Source organism: Mizuhopecten yessoensis, unplaced genomic scaffold, assembly GCF_002113885.1.
Source record: "Mizuhopecten yessoensis strain PY_sf001 unplaced genomic scaffold, ASM211388v2 scaffold9715, whole genome shotgun sequence".
NCBI lineage: Eukaryota > Metazoa > Mollusca > Bivalvia > Pectinida > Pectinidae > Mizuhopecten > Mizuhopecten yessoensis.
The window spans coordinates 45283-69891 of record NW_018408186.1 but is presented as its reverse complement, the minus strand read 5'-3'; the positions used below and the strand labels follow the sequence as shown (position 1 = coordinate 69891).

Here is a 24609-nt window from a genome sequence, read left to right as displayed (position 1 = left end):
AGATCTCACTTTTTATTTTAAAGTACAGCGCCGCTAACCTTCTCTCATTCTTGTGCCGTATTGCGTCGTCCGTCGTCCGTCCGTCAACTTTCCTTTGAAACGCTACTAGTCCTGACAGATTGATGGATTTTTACTAGATTTGACTTAATTTGGCCAGGAGCATCCTTGGGTAAAGGGGACAAAATGGAGGGTGTGGTCCCTCTGGGTGCACAGTGGCGGGGTCCAGTAATGGACTGTGAGGTTTGAATCTTTGAATTCCTTCCTCTTCTGGACCATTGGAGGGATTCAAACCTCAAATTTCGTTATTGGGCCCCACCCCTCTGCACCCATAGGCCCAATAAGGGAAACGTAGTAATAAATTATTAAAATCCTTCTCCTTTAGTATAATTTGACGGATATTAAACAAATTCTGTTTAGAGCATCCTTGGGTGAAGGAAACTCAATTTTGTATAAACAGAGAGTGTGGCCCGCCTTGGGGCAGAAGGGTGAGGCACAATAGGGGAAATTCAGGTAAATCTTTAAAATTCTTCTCCATCATTTTGATAGGAGGAATTTTAACCACAATTTGTGTAGAGCATCCTTGGGTGAAGGAAACTCAATTTTGTATAAACGGAGAGTGTGGCCCGCCTTGGGGCAGAAGGGTGAGGCACAATACGGGAAATTCAGGTAAATCTTTAAAATACTTCTCCATCATTTTGATAGGAGGAATTATAAACACAATTTGTGTAGAGCATCCTTGGGTGAAGGAAACTCAATTTTGTATAAATTTAGTTTGCCGCCTGCCTTTGGGAAGAAGGGTTGGGTCCAATAAAGGAACTTGTGGCAATTTCCAAAAGTCCTTACTTTTTTCCATACTAAAACGTTGTCGACCAAGCAGGCAGACTGAACGTCGAGAAAAGGTTTTTCTTGACAGATGATAACTGAATCAGCTAAGAATAGCACTCGGCACGTTTATTGTGAAAACATTTCTTCTGACACAGTAAAATAAGATATGGTCGCTATTCGTTGGATTCAGCTCTCGTGACCTCTTTGCGCATGCATAATAATGACGTTAACATGGCCTCAATCCTGATTCTTATAAGATAAGTAGCTGTCGGTAAAATACCTCGCACGCTTACCCATGACATAAATATAAGTAATTGTTAAATGTTTTTAAAACGATATACTTAAAGGTCTATTCAATTATAAGACTTCAATATTAACCAAAGTTTTCCGACAGGTTAAGGCACGATATCTATAGCAGAAATGTACAAATAATGTATGATTAATAAAAAACTTTTTTTTTTATTTCAAGACCGCAGCAGTGTTGAGACATACTTGGACCTATATAAATGATGATGGTTCTTGCCCAAAGCACAACCACAGCAAGGTTCGTTTGATTAAAAGGTGGCATGTTGGCATAATGAAATTATAACCTATATGACATAACTGTTTCGACCGCAATGCTTCCTTTTCAAGTTCAAAAAGATTAATTTACCATACCCATGTGTGTTGGAAGAATTATAATTATATAGAAACACGTGTCGTTGTTTTTGACATGTAAATAGTATCTTAAAAAAATGGTTCTAAAATTTATAAATTTCACAAAGCCCCATAAACTGAAATACGGTATTTGGACTTTTTTTCAGAAATAATTATTAAGATTAAGGACATGATCAAATCTGCTTTCCTATGTTTAGAATTAAGAATAGTTAGATATTTCAAATAATAGTTATAATATGAACTTGAAACAATGATATGCTAAAAACAAAAGTTCATGGATTTTTAACTCGAAATATGAATTTTCAGTAGACGGCCTTGAATACATAATAGAGACTGACAGTAATTACAACATTAATCATTCTAGTAATGAATATAAGCAATGCATTTAATACTCTATAGCAAGAATGTCTCAAAAATTGGTTTTATAGGATTAATTTATCAGTAGTTGGTTGAAACAATTAAACTTACTTCAATCTTACATCTTTTTGTCCATAAAGGAAATAACTTCAGTTATTAAAAAAATGTTTTTAGATACATTCATCTGCATATGACATATTGAACGTGGCCGTTATATACATTCACCATAATTTTACAATGATCTCCATATGAATATTTCCCGTATTCATAATTTGTCGTTGCTTTTATAGGTTTTGATTTCAAATTACGGTTTTGTAGATAATTCGGTGTTCTACTGCTGTTTTTGTATAAGTGTTGAAAGAAACAAAACTTGTATAAAGTGTTGTGTCAGTATATTTGTCACAAATACGTAATTATAAGATAATTTTAATCTTGAAGACATGCTGATTACATCACCAAGTGGATTGCGTAACCATACGTGTTCATTTCGCTGGAGCCAAAATACTAGTTTGTGAAGTAAAAACGGCGCCTGACGGTGCCAACAGCACGATTAAAGTAATCTTGAATTATAATAAGATTCTAGTTTCTTGCAGGCATGTTCAAAATTATTATATTCATAGGTAAATTATCCATGGTTTCACTACTTTACTTGCACACTGTATAGTTAAGAGCTGTTGAACGCTTTCTCACGTTTCAGTACAAATATTTAGTTATTAAATTTGTCTCTAGTATTTTGTAATAATAAACCGACAAACGATGAGCCGAAAGGGTAGAGCATCATCTGCTTCATTGACGACACATGTCGTGTAGAGAGTCGGAATAGTGACACTTCATAGGGCACACTGATGAGAATAAGCAAAACCATCATATCTAACACTAAAATCGAACATTTCCCAACGTAAGCTTGACTATCAGCATCCTGAATCTATCACGAAACTCCTGGTATTCTGAACAAGCTCCCAAATATCCAATCAAGTTCGACATATAGAAACCGTTGATGGGTAGAGCAAGGATGATACTCTCAAGAAATGGAAAGTTAACCATTAAAATTTCGAAATCAACATGCTTATAATACACCTTAGTCCCTGTCAAGTTGTTGGTGAAAAATTGACGTTAACAGTTAATGTAGAAGTCTATTGTTACTCTGATTAAGTAGTGTAAATTTGACTAATACATTTTTAACGACTTATCTACATTTTCTCCAATTATCATCACCTAGTTGATGTAAATTGACAATGTTTTCTTTTCTCGATGATATTTTACTATTAAAGATTGGCTACTTTTTTAATCTTAAGTTAGATCCACAGTGAATATACATTTAGTAAACAATGTAAATTCAAATTGAATCACGATTGACCAGAATTTTGTTTTTTCGAAAATCGAAATATAATGTCCTTTATACGACCTTAAACATTTTGCTGGGACGTATTATTGTATGGGGAGCATCCGTCCGTCCGTCTGTCCATCCGTCCGTCTACACCGTGGTTTCCGCAAGATAACTTGCTTAAATATCGTTCGAGTTTTCTGAAACTTGGTGTGCATGTACACTATACAAAATATAAGGCCAAGTAAGAAGCTGAGAAAAATCCAATATTTACAAATTGTCAAATAGCGAAATCTGCAAGTAATTAATGAGCAATGAAATACATTTGGTTTTAATGGTTTAAGATTAATCAATTATTGGCAAAAAGGGGTAATTTCAATTTAAATTGTCATGGTTTGAAATATATACACAGGGAGACAATTCCTATGAAAATATATATTTTTTTAAATCATAAAGGAGATATGTCAATTTATTCCTTCAGCTGAAGTTGGTCCAGTACAGTATGTTTTCCCCTTTCACAACACTTCAGTAATAGCTCTCAACTTCAATGAATAATACAGTACAAATGTTGTCTTTCTTCTCACGTTCCCATATTTTCATACATTTAGATACATATGTACAATACTGCATCAGAAGAATTTTAAGTATGTCAGATTGGCATGGAACGGGCGTATATCGTAGAACTATTTCAAGTCATAATTATTTACATACATAAACGTTGCGACCGGTCACCTTCTTTGCTTTTTTGGATCCTTTTGAATGAAGGAATCGTAAGTACACTAGAGATGCTTCACAAGGGGTATGATAAACGGGTTGTGATAAAGGGATGTTACATATAAGAGATGAACATATATACTAACAATCTGTGTCTATTAAAAAATATACACTCAGAAAATAGTGTACAACAGTTTTTTGAATCAACTGATTTCAAAATATCTATATAGAGTTTACATCCAATTCCATCGCGAAGGAAAAGACAGTCTTTTATTTGTCTGTTTAAGCAAAGTGTATCTTTACGGTTCCGCATTCTTTTCCAGTCATATATTTAACTCTATCCTTGTCATTTATTTTAGATCTTGTTGTTGTAGGTGTGCTTAAAACTTTCATGCGGGAAGACTTTTTGTCATCAATGCATTCAAACATCAGTTCGCATTCTGGAGAGCCCGCTCAGACGAGAGAAACAAGATCACATTATATGTAACTGTTCCGTTGGTCGAATCCTCAAAAGTGAAATCACGAGTTGGATTGAAAACTTGCCAAAGGTAAATATTACAAATTACAATGAGCCTAAAACAGTTAGTTATATGAAAGTTTAAATTGTTAAGATTGTATACAGAATACAAACAGTTGTTTGATAAAATGTATATGTCAAAAGACGAATGCCTCAGTTTTGTATTATGTGCATCAGTTTCAAACCTTAATGCAAAGGTGTTTGCTATAATGTATTTGCAGAGAAAAATCATAGGGCAGAGGTTGTTTGTAAGCTACTGTTAATTTGTACAAAAGTATTAGCTACAAAATCAATCAACAATTGAAACAATTTTTACAGAAATAAAGGAACGATATAAAACACATATCGTCAAAAAGGAAACAGAGTAATGACACGAACATATAACATGTAAAGTAGTTTATGAAAAATAATTCAAAATATAAGCAACTATCAATTTGTATCTGTCGCAACTTTGCCATACACTATTTTAGGAAATACTTATAAATACCTCGACTCTAAAATACGATTGCGATCCCTCAAAAAACGGAAATACCAAGGAATTCAGATTTATACATGTTGTTAATTTACAAGCAAACGTAATATATATAAATGACGTGTGCAGAAAACTTGCAAGTATAGCAAGGGGCATGGGAAGATAAAGAATCAATATGTATTGCCTTTCTAACACAGTGGAGTAAACTTTCTTTTTGCAAGATTGTAGATATTCTAATAATTCAGATACATAAAGTCACAGAAGTATGACTCGCAAGTCACTGGATGCATATGAAATCGATACCAGTTCACTATGTATGATTACTGAAATTTTTTACGTTTTATTAGAGATGTAACAGGTATTTAAACCAGCATTTTTTTCTTCAATAGTCTATCACAGAAGCACGGATTCTTCAACGATTCAACCAAAATAAAGAGTGCCCCGAACACCATATGGCTATTGTAAGTATAATGAATATGAATTCCGAGGTCAGTATATTTGTATCTCTGCTGATTTTAAATGTATTGTAAAGGTACCAAATTCCTTTTTGGTAGATTTCATTAAACCGATTTTAATGAAATGAAATTGACAGCTGGTGAACGCTTACGGATTGTGGACACTATCAGGAAAGATATCTTTTACAGAGCGGGTATACTTTACTATACAAAATGTAACAATCAATTATGCAATAGAGCAAATCTTCATCGAACATAAAATCCTATTCTAATAGAAGCAGGTGCCCGATCGAAGCTCTGTAATGGTAATACAAGCGTCGTGCGTAAAAAAAAAGTAGAGGGCTATTACCCTTGCTATGTGTTGCCCTTGAAGTTCTTTCATTCTAGTAACTGGAAGCAGAACTTATAAAGTAAAAGCAGGAAGAATACACTAGAACCGCGGTAAAAACATAACAGCTTCAACATTTCTAAAAATCCAAATTAATCTTAAAACTATTTTCAATGACGTTTCTGAGTGAGAGAAATTTTCAACACAAAATAAAAAGAATATTTTCTATCTTTTCAGATTACATAAACATATATTTTGAGAGTAAGCATCAATAGATAGTAAGATTGATACATGTTTCAAACATGGTGCCGGACTTCTTCCATGTTTACTTTACGCTTCAGCGGGATAACAGTCATTTCTTGATACCTAAACATTTTGAAAAATGGAACATATTCGGAATCAATCATGTCTAATTCTATAACGTTATGATGCTGACAGACTTCTTATTCCATGGATGCACATTGGCGTGTTCGTAAAGTAAACAGATTGCGTCATTATTGGAGCAGTCTGCCAATTCGCGTGCATTTATATTTCAAAAACTATCATAAGGAAGACAATGTTGTTCAAAGTATATTTTCTTAATTAACAAATATATCAGTAAAGATTCACTTGAACTATATTATCGTAGTAACCACGGCTACCGTAGTTACCATGTTAGCAACTCACAATAACAGTATTTTGCCACTACGTACTACGTTCAAACTATCGTATACGCCGTCACATTGAAGACCGAGCCATATGTGATACTGTGATGATTGCAACCCAGTTCAGATACAGTGTATTATCAAACTATGACGTCAAAAACCACGTCATATTTCATTCGGCCTTCTACGGGTTATCTGCTTGCGGACATGCTCAAATCTAATGAAAATGCGGATTTTGTGTGAAGGAATATTTTTTAATGATAAAAAATTCTGCCGAAAGATATTTCTAAACTAAGCAACTGAATACCATAATATGTTTTTAAAGGACAAGTTTCCAAAATGTACAGCTATGCGTAGTCCAAGCTTATAAGATAGTCATTAGGGTATAAACAGCTCATGGTATAAGGAAAAACGTGAGGTAGGTGTAGATCTACGTAAGTTAAATTAAGTCCTCGGCTCTCCCGTTTGAGAATATGAACGAAATAGTCAACATTTTTAAAGACTGGATTTATTGATTGACTGTTTCATTTGAATAGTTACATAAATTATTTACAAATAACTACATGTAGTCAGAAAAGAAACAAAAAAGTATTCAGGTAGAAATCTACAAGGAGTTGTCCAGACGGCTAACACGAGCCCAAAAGCCATTTTCGCCTACGTTATTATTCTAAACGCTGCGTGCTGATTTGTATAAAGTATATTATACAAACACTTATATAGTGAATATCATTCCTCCATGTTGTAATTTAACGGATATAAAATCCTCGAATATTTTAAGTCCAACGTTCCGCATCCAGTCCACTAATGCAAACCATCTTGGATTATTGATAACTTGATATTTTACAAGTGTGCAAGGCTCCCCTGTGATGTGCTCCTGTGTCGTCAATGTATCGTCAAATTAAAAGAGGAAGCCAAAATTCGCCATACACGAGAACCCATCAATCGAAAACAACCGTATGCAGCAGATTGTACAGGTTGCAGTGATAAAATTCCTGGAGAAGTGCTGGAGTCATTTCTAAAAGAGGTAGTCATTTGAGTGATTTAATGCTATTTTCCAATTAAAAACGTTCAAGTCAAAAATAACCATAATTTTGTGTAAAATACTCCCAAGTCGACTTTGAAAAGTTCTTTTTTTACACAACCAATACAATTTTCTATGTGACGTTTCTATGACTAGTACGATATGTGTACACTGTCACTTTTTTTTTTCCTTTAAAAATTGTACTTGATATCATTAATTATTGTGTAATTATACAGGCATTAAAATAACTTCCCATAGAGTATTCTTTCTGTCCTTTTCGGTTACATAATAGAACTATTTTGAAATAAAATACAGAAGTTTATAAGAATAAGAGAATAGGTATAAGTACATGTGTATCAAACGAAAACTAGTCCATATAACTTTGATAAGCTAATGCAAACAACAATAAATAAGTATCCAATCCTAAAGTTTATATGGCAAATTCTTGTTTTGTCTGTTTGGTAAGGGAATATTTTCGTTATTGTTTTCCGACATTTAATATTGCTTGTGATTTTTTAAGGATTAATAAATTTGTACAGTTTCATAGGATCACATGAGTTTCCAGTTAATATATTATTTATAATGCGAAAACAAATTTCAGCAAGCCTCCGGCGAACAGCAATTAGAAAATGACGAATCTTTTGTTAACCAGTTTTTTGTTGCTAATAATCGCGATAAAATATATCCTCAGGCTGACGTGGAATTTAAATATCAACAGTTGACTAAAAGCAATTTTCTTTTGTAACATAACACATCAGTTGTAAAGCTATGAAGTCATGAATTTATTGATGTGACGCCATTTTTAAAACAATTGAAACCTAAATATAGCTCCACGTTGTTAGTAACACAAATACTAGGATAGTAACTTGATAAAAAGAAATAAAAGCATATCAATACAATACGATTTTATTTCATACCTAGGGTCTTCAAGATTTCCAACGTCACAACCGTAAATGCTGGTGCAGGAAACACAAACACCATAAGGTATACATGTATTTAGTGTTTTACAGCAAATATCTATATCTTAAATATAAGAGCTATGGTACAGTTTCTATTCATCATATTCGTGGATAATTTATCTTAATTGTTATCTATGTTGTTAATATTTAGTAAAGAACTTGTTTTTCTCTTTTTCTTTTTATAGTAAAAAAAAATCGATGGAAGTTTATATAAAACTTAATTGCACGAAATAATTATGAAAGTGATAATTTTGTGTTATTAAAATCACAATATTTTTTCTTTCCAAAAAAGGATTCCATTATGCACTAAATTACATATCATAAATATATACGTCAATCACTTCAAACAATGTCTTAATTGCATGTGTCGTTGATATTTTCCATCTTCAATATATGTATATATCGATATTTAGATTGTCGTGACAACTTTAAAGAACGATCTTCTATGCAAGCTGTGTTTGGAGTTAGCCGTTGAATCAAACTTTTCATTAGATGGAGAAAGTTGGAGTATTGAGGATTCTGCAAAACTTTTTGAAGACGCTCCACATGATGTAAATTTTGCTTTAAAAAATATTTCTTGTATTATAGTTATTATTATTTTGTTAAATATGCTTATTTTTTCTGCATGTTGACATATAAATGTATCTTAAGTTTACGGGTTTATACATATAAGAAGTGAACGGCATTTTCTTTCATGTCATACCAACATGAACTTTGAAAAAAACCCTTTAATCCTCATATTTAAATTCTTAATATTCAGTTATGATTGACCTTAATATAGATATTCCCTTATATTGAAGTGTCTGTGTCCTCAGCGCTAGCAAGATTCCTGGAACAACCTAACATCACCAACACGTATTATTCTAGCGCCTGTCTCATGTTAATCGAGGCGGGAGGGGAAGCTTCAAGATGACACTGATCGAATTGTGTTCATAGCTCATGGTGATACTTATAGATGGACATGTAGTGGAAAAATAAATATATTTCCATAAATGCAATGTTAAGAATATCCAGAGTTTGGGGAACTTAGGACCAACTCCCCAATGATAGTCCTTTCATAGGCGGGCGTTCGTACATGACACTCAGTCTTACTCAGCATAAAAACCGTACTTAACCTTATCGTCTCATATTTCGGGTATGCTTATATACTGTTGTTAATTTAAAATTGGTTTTCTTATATTTTTCACCTACTCCTCCGTCAGCACCACTCCAAGGTGAAATCATAAGCATCCTAAATAAAGTGACAGGTAACAAAGAACCTTCAAAAAAACAAGAATACATATCGTAACATCGTCATTTTGAAGTATACACATTTGTCGGGTGGGTATTACCTAAATAGACATATAAGCAACCAAGTAATAACAACAATTGAACAAACAACAATTGAACAATAACAGTTGTCGATTTCACGAGGCAATCCAGCCTTTTATGAAGACGTTACATTAAGATAAAAAAATCCATAGCAGACAATACAAAACAATAAATCAACTGATTTTATATGTCAATGTTAAAGCAATTCGTTTTGAGCAACTGGGAGTTGAAGGCGGTTCATCATGTAAACTTCATCCGCAGATTGTTTACAAAAGTGAAGTTAAAGTATATAATCTGAATTGTTGGTTAATATTCAAACGATGTTGTGCGTTCTGTGATCAGGTGTGAAAAAGTTAACTTGAAAAATAAACACTGTGTTTCGGCACGACGGTTCTAAATCTAAGCTCCGTGAGATCACATTGCAACTCATTTTACATTGATTTAAATTGGAGGTAAATGTACATGTATGTAGGCTATCACATTTTCAGTGTAGGTCAGAAGGTTTTGTTCGTAAAGCATGACAATGAACAAATATAATTATATCAAAATACGTAATAAGAAATGTTCACGAATGAAATATATTTATGTTGAATTTTTATCTTTAAGTATACAAATGGGATATGTTGCTTTTGTTTAAATTTAATGCATGTTTTCTGTTTGTAGGAACTGTTTAGTACCGTAAAAGAAAAACGACCCTGTGACTGCGGCACCTGGCAGGTACGCTGATGAATCAGACATTTTTTTTGTAAAAATGAATGCATTTAAGGAATACCGATGATAATGTTTTGGGTAAAGCGGTATATATGCCAAAATGTATGCACTTTATACAAATCCGCAGTTATGATTGATGAATTATTATCGTTAATCTCTTTTTTTGAAATCAAGAATTTTGCACAAAACACGACAGTGAGCTGTGATTTCATCAACGAGCAACGGGCAGCTATATGGAATTTTAATGTGAACGATCGTTAACGATATTTGCCAGAAAATACTGGAGGGATTTTACGCCTTTAGTTTTGCATGTTAAATATTAGGATTGATTGGAAACACAAGAGAGATGACAGTTTGTTTTGCATTTGCAAGAGCATTGTTCTATTTTTTTTCATTTCGCCTGTTTTGGCTTGAACAGGCTCAGGCAAAATTACCATGCGGCCTGTTGGTCTGCCATCACTGTGTCTATAAATTGGATCAGAAACATCGCAAGACAGGGGGATGTCTCTGCCCAAAATGCAGCGAGGTCATAGCAGCACAAAGTCTACAAATGTTCTTGGAAAAGGTTAGTTTATTTCTAAAAATAGTATTTGAATTTTCTCTTCACTTATTTTGAAAATTTGTGCATATATGGCAATCTTTAATGAAAAACGTGCTCAAACAAATATGCTAATAAGCATTTTATTATGAGTTGACAACACATTGTCATCAATGGGGAAAAAACAAGTAACCGTTATGGAATAAGTATTGCAGGTGTGTCATATGTTGGGTTATAACAATTTACCCCTGGTCCGAATAATTTGTCTAAAGAAAAAATGAAGAAGGCAGATTAATGTTTTTGCAGCGTCTATGTTAAAAACACAAAACAGCGAATATGCAGTAGTTGACAATCAGTCAAGGAAAGTCCTAGAGTAAAATGACACTTAGTTTGTTTAGTTGAGCCTTATATTATCATATTTCAATCTCTTTTGTAGTTAAACTAAATGCTACGAAATGACACATATATATCCCTATTTATAACCCCTTTCCTGAGTAAGCATTTCACATGATTTTAGCACATCTATAGTATTTACAATAACACTTAACTCCTTTATGAGTTAGACAGCAAGCTACTACTCGGTAAAATATACCTGGGGTACCTATACAGGTGTCAATTAATAACTCGAAACACGAAGTAAATTTCGATCATCTATTGAAATATTACAGTTGTGGGATCGCACAACATTACACAATGTGGGGTGTGCGCGCGTTATGCGCACTGTGAGTGCACTTTGTGCTAACGATGAAAATGTGGACGGTAAGTGCTTGCGCACATATGTTCGGACGATGGACGAACGTTGTGCGATGACAATCGTGGTCGATGAAAATTGAGAAATAGCTTAACAATAAAAACGGTTTCGTTTTTAAATATATTAACTTGTTTTTTAAGTATGTTTCTATATTCCAGCTACATATATAAGCTGGTCTTTCTATCTATATTTTCTTAAATTTAGAAATAGTGTTTTGGGTTTTTTAACGACCCAAATTGACACATGTTAGATTATGACACATCTGTGCGCGGTATAAGGTAGTACTAATATTAAAACCCGGCCTCCTCTGCCCCGATAAAAAACAATCTCTCGTCGTCAGAAAGCTACGTTATCGCAGTTAGGCGCCAAGTAAATCTCCGTTCACTCAAAATATCTTTTACCTGTTCTGTTACCTGCATGGGAACCATAACGGTCACTGTAATACTGTGTAACACTCATTGTAAAATTGAACATAATTATTCTAATCAGATACGATGAGAAATTGATAAAATTCAGTGTTCCTTATTCCATACGAGCCTTCTGGATTTTTTTATTCCGTTATATTTATAACCAATTGTGCGGTCACACAACTGTAAGTTGATGCAGAAACCCAACTAAAGGTATACTTAATAAGTAACATTTACTGCACCATACTGACAGTACACTCATTTAGGGCTCATCAGAGGTACAGAATGTACAAAATGTCAAAAGATGAAAATTTAACTCATGAAAAACATGTAGAAATGTATCAAAAGTGGTACGGTACATATAAAACCATTATAACGTTACAAATTTGCAACCACTGACTATAATAGTTGATGTCTATTCTTAAACAAGTATTTGATATTTTTGCACTTAATCAGGTATTGTAACCTAACAGCTATCTAGTATCACTGGTTCAGGTCGATGTGTCTATATATAGCAACCATAACATGCAATTAGCAAATGATCAGGTACAATCAACTTATTATACCATTTGGTGTTTACCTGTACATGTTCAGTATATATTAATGGATTTATACACTTTAGTTTGAAAGAGAAGACTTTTCTTCATTGAAATTTTCTATTTTGTTCAAGTTATATGATAATTTTATATTTGTTCTTGATCTTCAAGCATTTATTATTAGTTAAAAGACTTTTTTTATTTCGCTCGGACGATATTTTATCTTGTTCTACATATACGACTTAATATTTATGTTTTATTTCCTAAAATAAATCGAATAAGCTTTCGTAGTTTATGTACTCAACATGACAAAAAAAATTAATGTAGCTGCATTCAATACATTTTATTGAAATTTACTGACGATTACTTTCAATCTGTGTTATTCATATATTAAAAGATAATATTTTATATGAATGAAAATATTTTATATTTGAAAGCATTCCAACTAATGTTTTTAAACATGCACTATATCTATTATGTATGTATACTTGAATTAAATAAAGCATTATTTTTTGCATTCATAAATCATGCTGATGGTTTGTTATCTGATATCAAAATTTTCAAAAAGATGTGATATCAATACATTTTGACCGGAAAATTAACATATTTCTAGAAAAGGAGAATATTAAATATTTTAATGTTTATCCAATTATGAAGTTGTATTTATTGTTAAAATGTTTTTTTATTATTATTATCATCCCCTATAATATCGCATTAATAACATGTTTTATCATTTGATTCGCATGTTATGAGTTGTCCTCAAGTGTATTTTTATATTTTCTTTTTCAGTATGATGATTCAGAATGCTATGTGAACACTACTTCCAGGAAAGGAAATTGCCATGAACACAGACATTGGAAGGTACTGTTACTCAGCCTAATGCCGTCAGTTTGTATTTTTATTCAGCAAAACAGTATTAATCTGTTATGCATGCGGTATCATTGGAATACGTTATAAGACGTTTACACATTAAGAACCTAGCTACGATTTTCAAAAATTTAAGAATTGGTTATGAATGAATTTGTGAAACTCAGATGAACATCCATCTGTTAATCCTCCAAAAAAAAAACAAGTGAAGCAAATAGTATCAACACAATTGCTGAGTATCTCAAGACTCATTCTATATTATGTTGTATATTTAAGGTATTTTGTGAATCAAAATTACTGGCTGATGAAAGTTGTACGAAACCACTTTGTCTGATGTGCATTTGGAAGAATAAGAAACTCTCAGAACTTCCATCAAATGTGCCACATTTTCTACGGAAGGTCGATCTTCAAATGGTAAAGTAAAGTTTCAAAATGGTATCAAATAAAAAGGGATTACAGTGATTTAGTCAAAGGATTGTCTGAATAAATGACACATCGGATAAATAGAATGGAGACGTGCGATTAAAAAATAAAATAAAATTTAAATTGTTATGAAACGTCGTTTGATTTTATTCCTAGTGAAATGGAGGTAAATTATTTATGACAAATATACCATGATACACGTTATTTTTTCCCATCTGAAAAAGTTTACTTGTTTACAATAAAATACAAAATATTTTGCTTTTTTAAAAGTGTTTTATATCACGAAAGAAATATAGATTATAGACATACCTTTGCAGGGCATCTAATACTGTGACTATAGATAAAGTTATTTCACAATGCATACCACCATCAGTAGGATAAATAGTAAGATAAAGTTATTGTAATGCTACACAGATTCAGCATGTTTTAATGATATAATGCTTCTAAAATAGAAAACAAACTTGCTTGTATGATAGATCATAATGTCTTTATATTATCATTTCGGATCACCGAGTCTGGTTTCCAAGTCAGGCTGACGATCGACAATCCGAATGAAGTCAGCCAATCTCCCACTTTTGAGCACGACTCGAAACTGTGCTCGTCAAATTTAGAAAATCAATAAGCTGTTTGAGGAGTCAATAAGCGTCGATATAGAAAACTATCACTTTCCAGATAGTAACTAACTGTTATTACTTCTAGATGGCCCTTTTGATCTCCTTTGAAGCTGAATTCATATAAAACATCCTGAAGGAGAATCATCTTTAATTCCACTTTGAAATATACATTGATGTTATTTTGGCTTTTACAAACAAGATATGAGAATAATATGCATCTCATTTGTCAAACGGGACCTGAAATTAAAGCACTACTTATTTTTCTTCATCAACTTCATATCTTATTTTTTTTTATATATTGCATTAAACAGATTGCCAAGTCAATGGCAGACGTGCTGACCTAAATGTTACACTCGTTAACATTGATTTTCTCATTAATCATTTGATTGGCGGTTCTATGGCCTCTATTTAAATAAGTTAAATATGTTAAGGATAAAACATGTGGACCACTAACATAACATGATGGTTGCAATCTGCGCTGATTGTATTTTAATGGTCGTTATTGAGACTTGAAAAACAAATATGGGATATCGGTGTTTGTCATTATCAATTGCTTATTCACTGCTGCTTAAATCGGTGGCGACTTACGGATTGTCATGGATTTATTCTGGAAGATAACCTGATGGAACTTGCATGTGTTGTAGGAAACCTTAACCATCGGAAACTTTTACCTTTGGAAACCCCTATTTTATAGTTTCAGTTGAATTGTTTTTAATTTAAATCCTGGTAGATTTCATCATTTAATTGTTTTCTAATTCTTAATTTGATTCTAATTTGCCAACAGAAAGACTTGCATGAAGCGCCTAAATGCAACTCCACCAAACAGATATGTCAACGGCACAAACATCACAAGGTTTGTATACTGATGATTTTTTTCTAATACGTATTTCTGTAATATTAATATTATTAATAAAAAAATACACTGAAGCGTTACATCATCAATAAGCGTTTCAAATATGTGAGATAAGAAAGAACTTTTCTATACCGGTTACGCTGCATATGCATAGTGCTTCATAATTAACGATGATAACCATGATAACATTTCTTCGTTACTTCATCATTTTGGTATAGGTGGTTTGTAAAGCTCCCTGTGGAGAAAAGTACTGTATCCGATGCTTTGAAGAATTGCTGCTGTCAAAGGTAACAGAGCAAGTCAGAGTTGCACATTTCAATACCGAATGCGTAGAATGCAGGACATGCACCGACGTCATTCCATTGGAAGTTCTCAAGACAACTATTGCAACGTTCGTAAGTATTATCACGTATTTAAAGCAGTTAGAGCTGAAAATTCATCAAAATTTTGAGAGAATGCACAACCTTTTCACAACACTATCAAAAATGAATATGTCCTAACTAGTTGGTCAACCATAGAAATTAAAAAAGACCCAATGAAAACAAAAATTCAAAGAGAAAATAACTACAACTAATAGTTTGAAACAATCAATAAAACTGGTTTAATGTTGCCAAAATTACAGGTACTCTAAACACAGTTAATATCTTTCATATTTAAAGCCATCGTACAAGTATGTTTTGTCCAGTTTCTGTCACATTATCTCACATTTTCAATCTTTGAACTTTTTTACCTGGTCGAGTGGGAGTGACCCCGTCCGCTATTTAGACGTACAGATAAACCTCGTAACTCATTTTTTTCATGCCGTGTTAACATGAACAACTACCATGTAAGATATTTCTCACCACTTTATTTTAGATTTTCGTTATAAATTCACTTGACCTTACGTACTCAAGATTATTTTTTTACCATAATAAGCCTCCGGTACTAGCTAACCGAGGGAATATACAATTACAACAATATATTTCATATAAGTAAATAGCTACTGTTTGTTTGTTTATGTATTTTCTATTGTATTATTGTTAAATGTTGATTGTTTATCTCTGTTTTATGATGTGATATGTATATTTTCATGTTCCTGTCTTGATAGAGGAGCAGATCGCCCTGACAATTTGACAAATTTCTTTGTCTGCACTATCGTTACTACTTCTTTGCCTATATCTCTTTTGAAGTAATACGCATCCAACCAACATTTGTTTGTTCGACTCCAATACCAATATTGGATCATACTGCCATTATTACTTATGATACATATATATAGATATATATCAATAGGTGGCTAAGTGAAAGTGGTGATTCACTTACATAAATATTTGTTTGACCATGTGATGACCCTGAATTTGCTTAGATATAATGACTGTTTATAGTCTATAATAAATAGTATTTTAGAATGCGTGTTAATTTTTGTACATAAGGGTTTGTAAGTTTACAGGTGTGTAATTGTCTTAATGTGTACAATGATATATATATATATGTTTTGCCTAGTGCAATGTTATTATTAGAATATAACACGTGAGTTTATATCTAGTGATCATTTCATTTTTACGGTGTCCTAACTACATGCTTGGCTTTATACAGTGTACATGTAGTATAAGATAATGCTGACCAGCGGTATTTTCTTTCATAGCAAAGATTAAATTTTCCGACCCTATTACACTTTAGTAGAATAACTACATTTACTATATACCTCTGTAACTGTAATTTCACCTTTCCAATTCAATCTGGAAATTTCCTTTCCTATGCCGTGATCTTATCTTTTTCGATCTTTAAATGTCTTCAAGCTAGGTTGTGATGCCATATTACAGAGTCGTCGAACTAGAATTCTAATCAGATCAAATCAATCAACATATCCTGTTATATATGAACCTTTAAAATTGGAAATGTGAAAGGCAACTGAAAGAGTCTGCTCCTCAAGGTCAATTCACCATTTAAAACATTTCTGTAAATATCTGCTTTTTATCACATTGAAACTTGATAGAACTTGACCAAACTTAACTTGAAGCAACCATCAACAAGAAGATGGGGAATCAAAATTGTACAAATCGAGGGGCTGACACCTTGAGGGGAGGGGGTAAAAGGGGGTAATTTGGCCATATAGCTTTAAGCGAGACTTCTTCTCTGGCTCTAAGTGATAAGAATAGATATCAACCATACTTGATTGTAAATATTCTCGTGTGGTCAGAATTCAAAATTGTACAAATGGACGGGCTGACCACTCGGTTGGTTGAGGGGAAGGGCGAATAAAAGAAAAGCGGGGTTACAAAACTGCACAAATGGAAGGGCTGACCAACCGGGGACTGAGCGGCAGGGCCAAAAAAGTAATTTGGCAATGCTTTAGGCAACTTCTTCTCTTGAATTAAGTGATGGGATGTTAACGACAATTGGTGCAGAGCATTCTTAGGTTGATGAGGACTAAAAATTATACCAGTTGAAGGGCTGACACCAAGGTCTGTGAGTATGGGTTGGAAAACAATTTTAAATTTGGACATTATTGAGATCCCCACCCTGTAACCATGTATACCATTGCTGAGTATACAGAGACGAATACAAATACAGTATGCTTTCGGGATGGCTCTCGGTCTGGTCCAACCCTTTGAGACTTAGACCCATGGTCAAAACTTTGAAACAGTGGGGCTACCCAACACCATAGCCATATATACAAATACTTGGCATCAAGAGACGAACACAATCATGATATTATAATTGATTCTGGGGTATGACCTTACCGCTACGGACGTTATTCCTGAGCTATAACCCTGGAAAAAAAATGTTATTAGAATTGACACTGGTGTCAAGCCCCACCCCAAGGTACTTAATAAGTGTATGTGCCACAACTTTGAGACGGTTACAATATCCACCCAATAACCATATATATCCTTGCTGGGCATCAAGAAACAAACAAATCCATGCTATTAGAATCGACCCTGGTGTCTAGTCCCACCCCTTTAGGACTCTGGGCTGTAAATTTAAAACGATTGAGATATCCACCCCATCACATAAACGTTTGATATGCATAAAAAGATAACCACAGTTATGATATTAGAATTGCTGCGGGGGCCCGGCCCTTTGCATAGGTACTTAATTAGACCATAGCTTTGAAACGGTTGAAAGCCAAAAACCTATAGGTATCGATCTAAGTGAGCGATACATGCCTCATGTGCATCTTGGTTAGTTTCATTTTTATACCAAAAGTGAATCATATCTTTTCTAACCTCTTACATGAATCACTTTTTGGTTTAATCAACAACATTATGGAAAACAATGTGCATCCATCGATGGTACTCTTAGGTGATGATACATAAGTCAAAGAAAGGACATTTCATGCGACATGTATCTGGGGCTTAGAGAGACTAGTGTATGGATGCCCGGCGATAACCTCGAAAAAACCCCACATATAATAATGCAATTATTTATTCAATAATTATATCATGTTATATAAATATACGCGGGAGCGTGTGTGGAAGCAAGACAACTTCTAACATTGAGGACACCTTGTTGTTGTAGCCTCAATCCTGCCACTCTCATTTCATTTCACTGCTGAGGAAAAACAAGATTTCACATAAAACAAATTAAAGAAATATATTTAAAATCGAAATCGATGAAAAAACATGTATATCCGTCATTACATTTATAAGAAAACAATCCATGTTTTGTCAGCTGTGTTTTGTTATATATTGCAGATTGAAGGGGACAACGTTGAGATAAAAATCACTGAAAAATGCAAATGTTCTGACCCAAAGGTTTGTTTATGCATGTAACACTACTAGAAAGAAAAATATTAATTCATTATTTATAATTTGGAGAAAGCGGATGCCTTTAGCTATCATTTTTTTAAAAAGGAAATCCTCAAGCACACTTGGAAGATATTGCATGAAATTGTTGTGCACATGTCAAAACAACAAAAAATACCTAAAATAACATATTTTGTTAAATTGACCTTTTTCAAAAAATGCATAAAAGAAAAAAAGCTTAAAACAGGATTTGTTTTTTACTTTTTATCAATGTATTAAATGAATTCTCCATGCTTCATGTAGTTCTTACAGTGTTTATATGTAAATGACACAGAGTAAATAGTTATGCTAAAATAAAGTAAATTAGATATAGATGAATATAAAAATTGGTCAAAAATCGACCTTTTCATACAAAAAAGAATAATTCGGATGTTGTAGTATTCCCATAATAAAATACGAAATGTACAAATGATGTGAATTATATGATCAGGCCAGAAGCTACCCTATATAAAGTATCCCAACAAATATGCTCTTGACCTACTTTTATGATCACAGGGGTCAGGGGTGTGTTAAAATCTTCAAACAAATATTTGCAGAAACTATAACGTCTCGAACCAAAATATTTGGAAAGGAAAGAAACATTTTTATGCACACATTTCTTTAGTAAGTTGCGTTGAAGGTTAAAGTAATAAATTGAAAATACATCACTTGAAATAGATTGTGACAAAAAATGGCTCTAAGGGTGCCTTCATGGAAAATTCACAATGCCTACACTTCACTTTGAAAAATTGAGACTGAAGCGTTTTACACATAATTCTTTCTAATATGTCAATAAAGCATCATCTTTTCTACACTTAATATCTTGAATAGACTTTAGCAAAATATCGATTTTTCTGAAGTAATATCTGATTACCAGATAACGGTTTTACTCATTACACAATAAAAATCAAAGAGAGATTATTGTCAACATGTATGTTAACGTCTTAGCGACAGATATTTGTTTATAAGATTAAATAAGGTGCAATGATCTATAGAGATGCTATAACTTTAAGACAACTTTTATTGTTGCTTAGTTGACAATTCTTGCTTTAGAGTTTGAAATATTGGTATTTGTATAGAATTTGTCTATATATACAATTACTTATTGGAATATTTCAATCATGCAAAGTTCAGTTTTGATCACAGTCTTGTATGCATATTAATTAATTTACTTTATTTCAAGAATGTATATCAGAAACATACAAAAGCTGATATTTAACATTGTAACGCAAGGTAGTTGAGAAAACCGGCAGCATGACAAACAACACATGCATTGATTTTGGTGGTCATCGGTCAACTTTTTCTTTTCTTTTTTTCTTCTATGATTGCATTTTTATATCAATCATTTGCAACACAATTGCTATATTCAGTTAACACAATATCTTAACCTCCTCAGGAAGCTGCTAGTTTACCATGTGGAGCTACGTTGTGCAAAAACTGCTTTGAAAAACCCCAATGTACTGAAACATTAAATGTTTTGGGCAACAAATGTGTATTGTGCCCCGACCGCAACTGCAATGACGTGATTCCTATCCAAACACTAGAGTCTCATTTCAGTAAAAGAGAGCAGGTAGGAATTAACATATCTTGTCTTAATGTGTAAGTTACATAGCAATGGTAAGTAATGAACAAAATTACAAACATATATGTTTAACTCTTACAACATGTTAAAAAATACTTTACTATATATTGATTTTTGCGTGTAAGTCAGTGGTTTGAGAATTACTGTTACCTACTTGAAATAGTATCGTGGAATCGTTATTAATCCGTAAGAATGAATAAAAAGTATATTACGCCAAGATGAATTAACAAAGCAATCAAACACTGAAATAAACCTTTTTTTCTGAAAATGAGAACGAAACAGGTTACTTCTACTGATGTGTTCCATTTGCTTTACACACTGATGAATTAAATCATCAAGTTCTATTTTCCATTTTATGCAAACGTTATATTTTCATTCGAAGGAACTCATTCCCAAATATCGTAGCTGGAATCCATCGAAGTGGTGCCGGACACATCAGCATCACAAGGTAAGCATATATAAATCCATTTGATTTAGACATATTCCCGATATTAAGTTGATTGACGCATAGTAAAGTTGGGTTTGGTAGTGTGTCAGCCTATAATGACTGTCTGGTCATAGGTTCGATCCTTGCAAGCTGATGGATAATGTTGTGTACTTGAACCTGCTCACTCAAACTGCATAGAGTTGAGCAAAATATGGTCTGGTTCAGTAACATAGTTTCTGTGCTGTAGTATTTGACACTATAAATACTGGCTCATAACAAGCAGAACAATGCGTACAAACTGTGCACGGCTGCTCAACCCGAGTATGCTGTCTCTACTAATTATATAGTTTAAATGAAACTTATTTTCTAAATAATCATGTTATTCTACTTCATTTTTTGAACACGTTTAATATATGCTAACCGTATCTTCAGGATTTGTAAAATTAGTTTGACATATCTTGATTTGGGTATGAAACATTCATCTGCAAAAATTATTGAACATGCAAACTCGTTTGCGTTTTAGATTTGCATCACAGACGATAAAGATGCATCGCTTTGTAAACTATGCCTCGTATCAATTTTGAAAATATCTGCCGTGAAATATATAATATTGGACGGGGAAAAAACACCAGCGGATGCTATCAATACATTGATTAAGGATATATCCGAAATTGTAAGTATACGAACAATATAAAGATGTTTTTGGCTCACTATATATTCATACAGAAATTCAAATGAGGACAAAAACACTTGATCTGATATGATCTATTATCAACAAACAAAGTTCAAAAATACAAGTGTTCCACCTCCTTGAAGTCGTCATCAAATCGAGAAATCCTTCTGATTCTAAGAGATGACCATCTTGCTAGTTCCATGACCTCTGAGGTTGCAGTATGATATTTGGCATAAAAAGTCTAGAAGGCACGTATCTATTAATTCAAATTATTTAATAAAAGTTACGTTCATATTTACACATATTCATTGATATGTTCTGTTAAGGAAATGTTTCTGGAACCGGATTGGAAAAACATCCCCTGCAGCTGTAAATTATCAGTAAGTGATTTACTATTCGATATAAAAAAAAAGAGCATTTCATTAGACCTAAAAGGCAATGAAATCATCTTTATTTTGACCCTCCGTCTAATGGTTGGTTGATTGATTGATTGGTTTTACGACCGCTTCACTACCAAGCAGTTCGGTTATCCAGCAGACGAAGAATAATGGTTGGCTTTGCTTGTTAGTAAATAACAAAACAGTTGTTGTATGCCTCACCAGTCCTATTCAAAACCATTCCCAAGAAGTAAGGACACACAAGCTGAACTGTTTAATTTGGTTTGTCCAAACCAAAAAAGAATATTTTAACTTTTGACAGATAAGGCATGAAACTCTTTCACAATTCCTACTGTTCCCTTTATAATATGCTACTCGATTCAAGGTATTAAATTAACTGCATAAACGTTTTGTGAGTCTTTAAATATGGCCATCATGTAGACTTAGTCTTAGTGGCAGTAGACAAACACCCTGCATGCATCGCGCGTGAAAAGTCAAACAGTTGAAGGGTAGCAAACACCAGTTTATCATGTGACTACACAAACAGTCGTTGGGCAGCAAAAATAAGCGAGGCGAGATACGTTTAGTAATTTTAAGAATAAAATTCGCAAAACTGCTTAATATACTATTTTTATGAAGAGTCAGGTAGCAAAAGATTATGCAACCGTCTCTTACGTTTATAACGGCATGGACATCGTAATGATGTTTGAAATACGTAGTTACCACTATTTTTTAAGTTAGTTTTTGTAGTAAAAAATGTTTATTTGAATATCGATGTCATACAATTGCATTGAAAAAGGAGTTGATTTTTTTCATAGCCTGCACATTTTCGGCTCCCCTGTGGTTTGTACATGTGTGACCGATGCCTCTTTTCCCTTGGACAAAATAATAAAGAAAATGAGGTAGATTGTCCAAAGTGCAGAGAAAAGATACCACATGCATATCTACAACATAAAATGGAAAATGTGAGTATCCTTTATTAATTTCTCAATGTCTGTAGTCTAATAAATCAATTATCACATGCATTATTTCGATGTATGTACATTATTGTAATAAAAGGACTCCAGCGCAGATTTACCATCCGAATATTTGGATCTCTCATTCAAACATCAGATGTCAAGTACCATTTACTTTACCTATTCATTGCATGTAAAGATTTTAGTTTAAAAATTACTACTTCTCGTGATAAATGACATAAACAACTTGATATTTCATTCGCTGTTATTGTCATATTAGCAGTGTCATTTCGGGTACAAATTTGGTGTATGTTTTGTCTAATTCAATTGCTTTACACATTTTCTTCAGACTGATGCTTCAGCACTTTCACATCCTGGCATTGAGCATGGCAAACATTGCAAAAGACATAAGCACTGGAAGGTTTGATACAGGCTCTGCTTTTACTAGATTAAGTTATATATTGCTTTAAAGAATATGTTTAAACCATTTATTATTTTCACTATTTTGACTTTCTATATTGAAATAAACCCGAAGAGTCATGAGAAGGATGAAAGCTGCTCGTCTTTAATCCTATATATGTTGGTCATTATATCTTATTTTACTTTAATCTTTCTAATAATAATAATATATAAGTAGATATATATTAGAATATTTTATAAAATGGCTTTCTCTAAGCTTAATTTCAATAATCGTTGAACATTCATTTTCGTAACAGAATTATGCATCAATACATTTCCAGATATTGGTATGAAGTGATGTCATTTTTTAGGCGTGTTTGCAGTCAGATTCAAAACAGCCATATTGCCTGATGTGTATTGATTTCAACCGCATGAAAAAGGGACCTTCAATTTTGACAATTGAAAACAACAAAAACATTGAAAAGGTAGGCTGCATTGCATAAACGCGTTTACTGCGGGACAATTAAAAAACTAAACAAAAAATGATAAGATTTCATATACTTAAGATATTATATATGTAATTATCTGCTGTTGATATTGGTAAATAAACTATATAGCTAATGGATTATGACTTATAAACTGATGTCGGTATATAACTTTTGCTCATTACTTAAACATTCTGTCATTTCCTATGTTAACTCATGTGACCTTGGCACTTGAATCTCAAATGTAAGTTCAATTTTATGTATACATTTTTCCCCCTTGAGTAAATGTTAAGGAAGGGAGATAATTTTGAACTAGTGCTATTTTAAGGTGTTACAGTATGATTGGTTTCAGGTGTGGTCAAATAAAAGGAAAAATTTTGCAACATAACTGTAAGGTATACTAAACAAATTGTCAACTAAGTATAGTGGAGATGAACAAAATCTGTATGACGAGGACTTACTTGTATGTATAACAATATGCCAAAACGTATATTTTATTTGTGTATTTTCTTTTTTAAATGTTTCTTCTCTCTTTCCTTTTTTCTGTTGTCTGATTTGTCATGTAGAGTCAAGTATTTGGCAAAGAGTGGAAGGAGAAATCTGGAAATATAATTACTGTCTTTCCATTATTTTGTTTTTACCTGATTATAAAAATAACA

General features: G+C 33.0%; 1 protein-coding gene across 9 annotated transcripts in view; it reads left to right on the top strand.

Annotated features, from left to right (window-relative positions):
• The window catches only part of LOC110458707, a 75924-nt gene that overhangs the window by 23584 nt on the left and 27731 nt on the right, over window positions 1-24609 (top strand). For 6 of the 9 annotated variants that reach the window (XM_021510575.1, XM_021510576.1, XM_021510570.1 and 3 more), the window contains 20 exons: window positions 1295-1369; window positions 4252-4425; window positions 5256-5327; window positions 7141-7317; window positions 8236-8298; window positions 8687-8824; window positions 10248-10301; window positions 10714-10860; window positions 13317-13388; window positions 13671-13808; window positions 15216-15284; window positions 15503-15679; window positions 18962-19021; window positions 20448-20621; window positions 21016-21081; window positions 21584-21733; window positions 22060-22113; window positions 22929-23075; window positions 23416-23487; window positions 23837-23950. In XM_021510575.1, the coding sequence (XP_021366250.1) occupies window positions 1295-1369; window positions 4252-4425; window positions 5256-5327; window positions 7141-7317; window positions 8236-8298; window positions 8687-8824; window positions 10248-10301; window positions 10714-10860; window positions 13317-13388; window positions 13671-13808; window positions 15216-15284; window positions 15503-15679; window positions 18962-19021; window positions 20448-20621; window positions 21016-21081; window positions 21584-21733; window positions 22060-22113; window positions 22929-23075; window positions 23416-23487; window positions 23837-23950 (2193 nt within the window). The remainder of the gene's footprint in view (window positions 1-1294; window positions 1370-4251; window positions 4426-5255; window positions 5328-7140; window positions 7318-8235; window positions 8299-8686; window positions 8825-10247; window positions 10302-10713; window positions 10861-13316; window positions 13389-13670; window positions 13809-15215; window positions 15285-15502; window positions 15680-18961; window positions 19022-20447; window positions 20622-21015; window positions 21082-21583; window positions 21734-22059; window positions 22114-22928; window positions 23076-23415; window positions 23488-23836; window positions 23951-24609) is intronic. The other 3 variants (XM_021510578.1, XM_021510577.1, XM_021510579.1) reach the window with 2 other exon arrangements.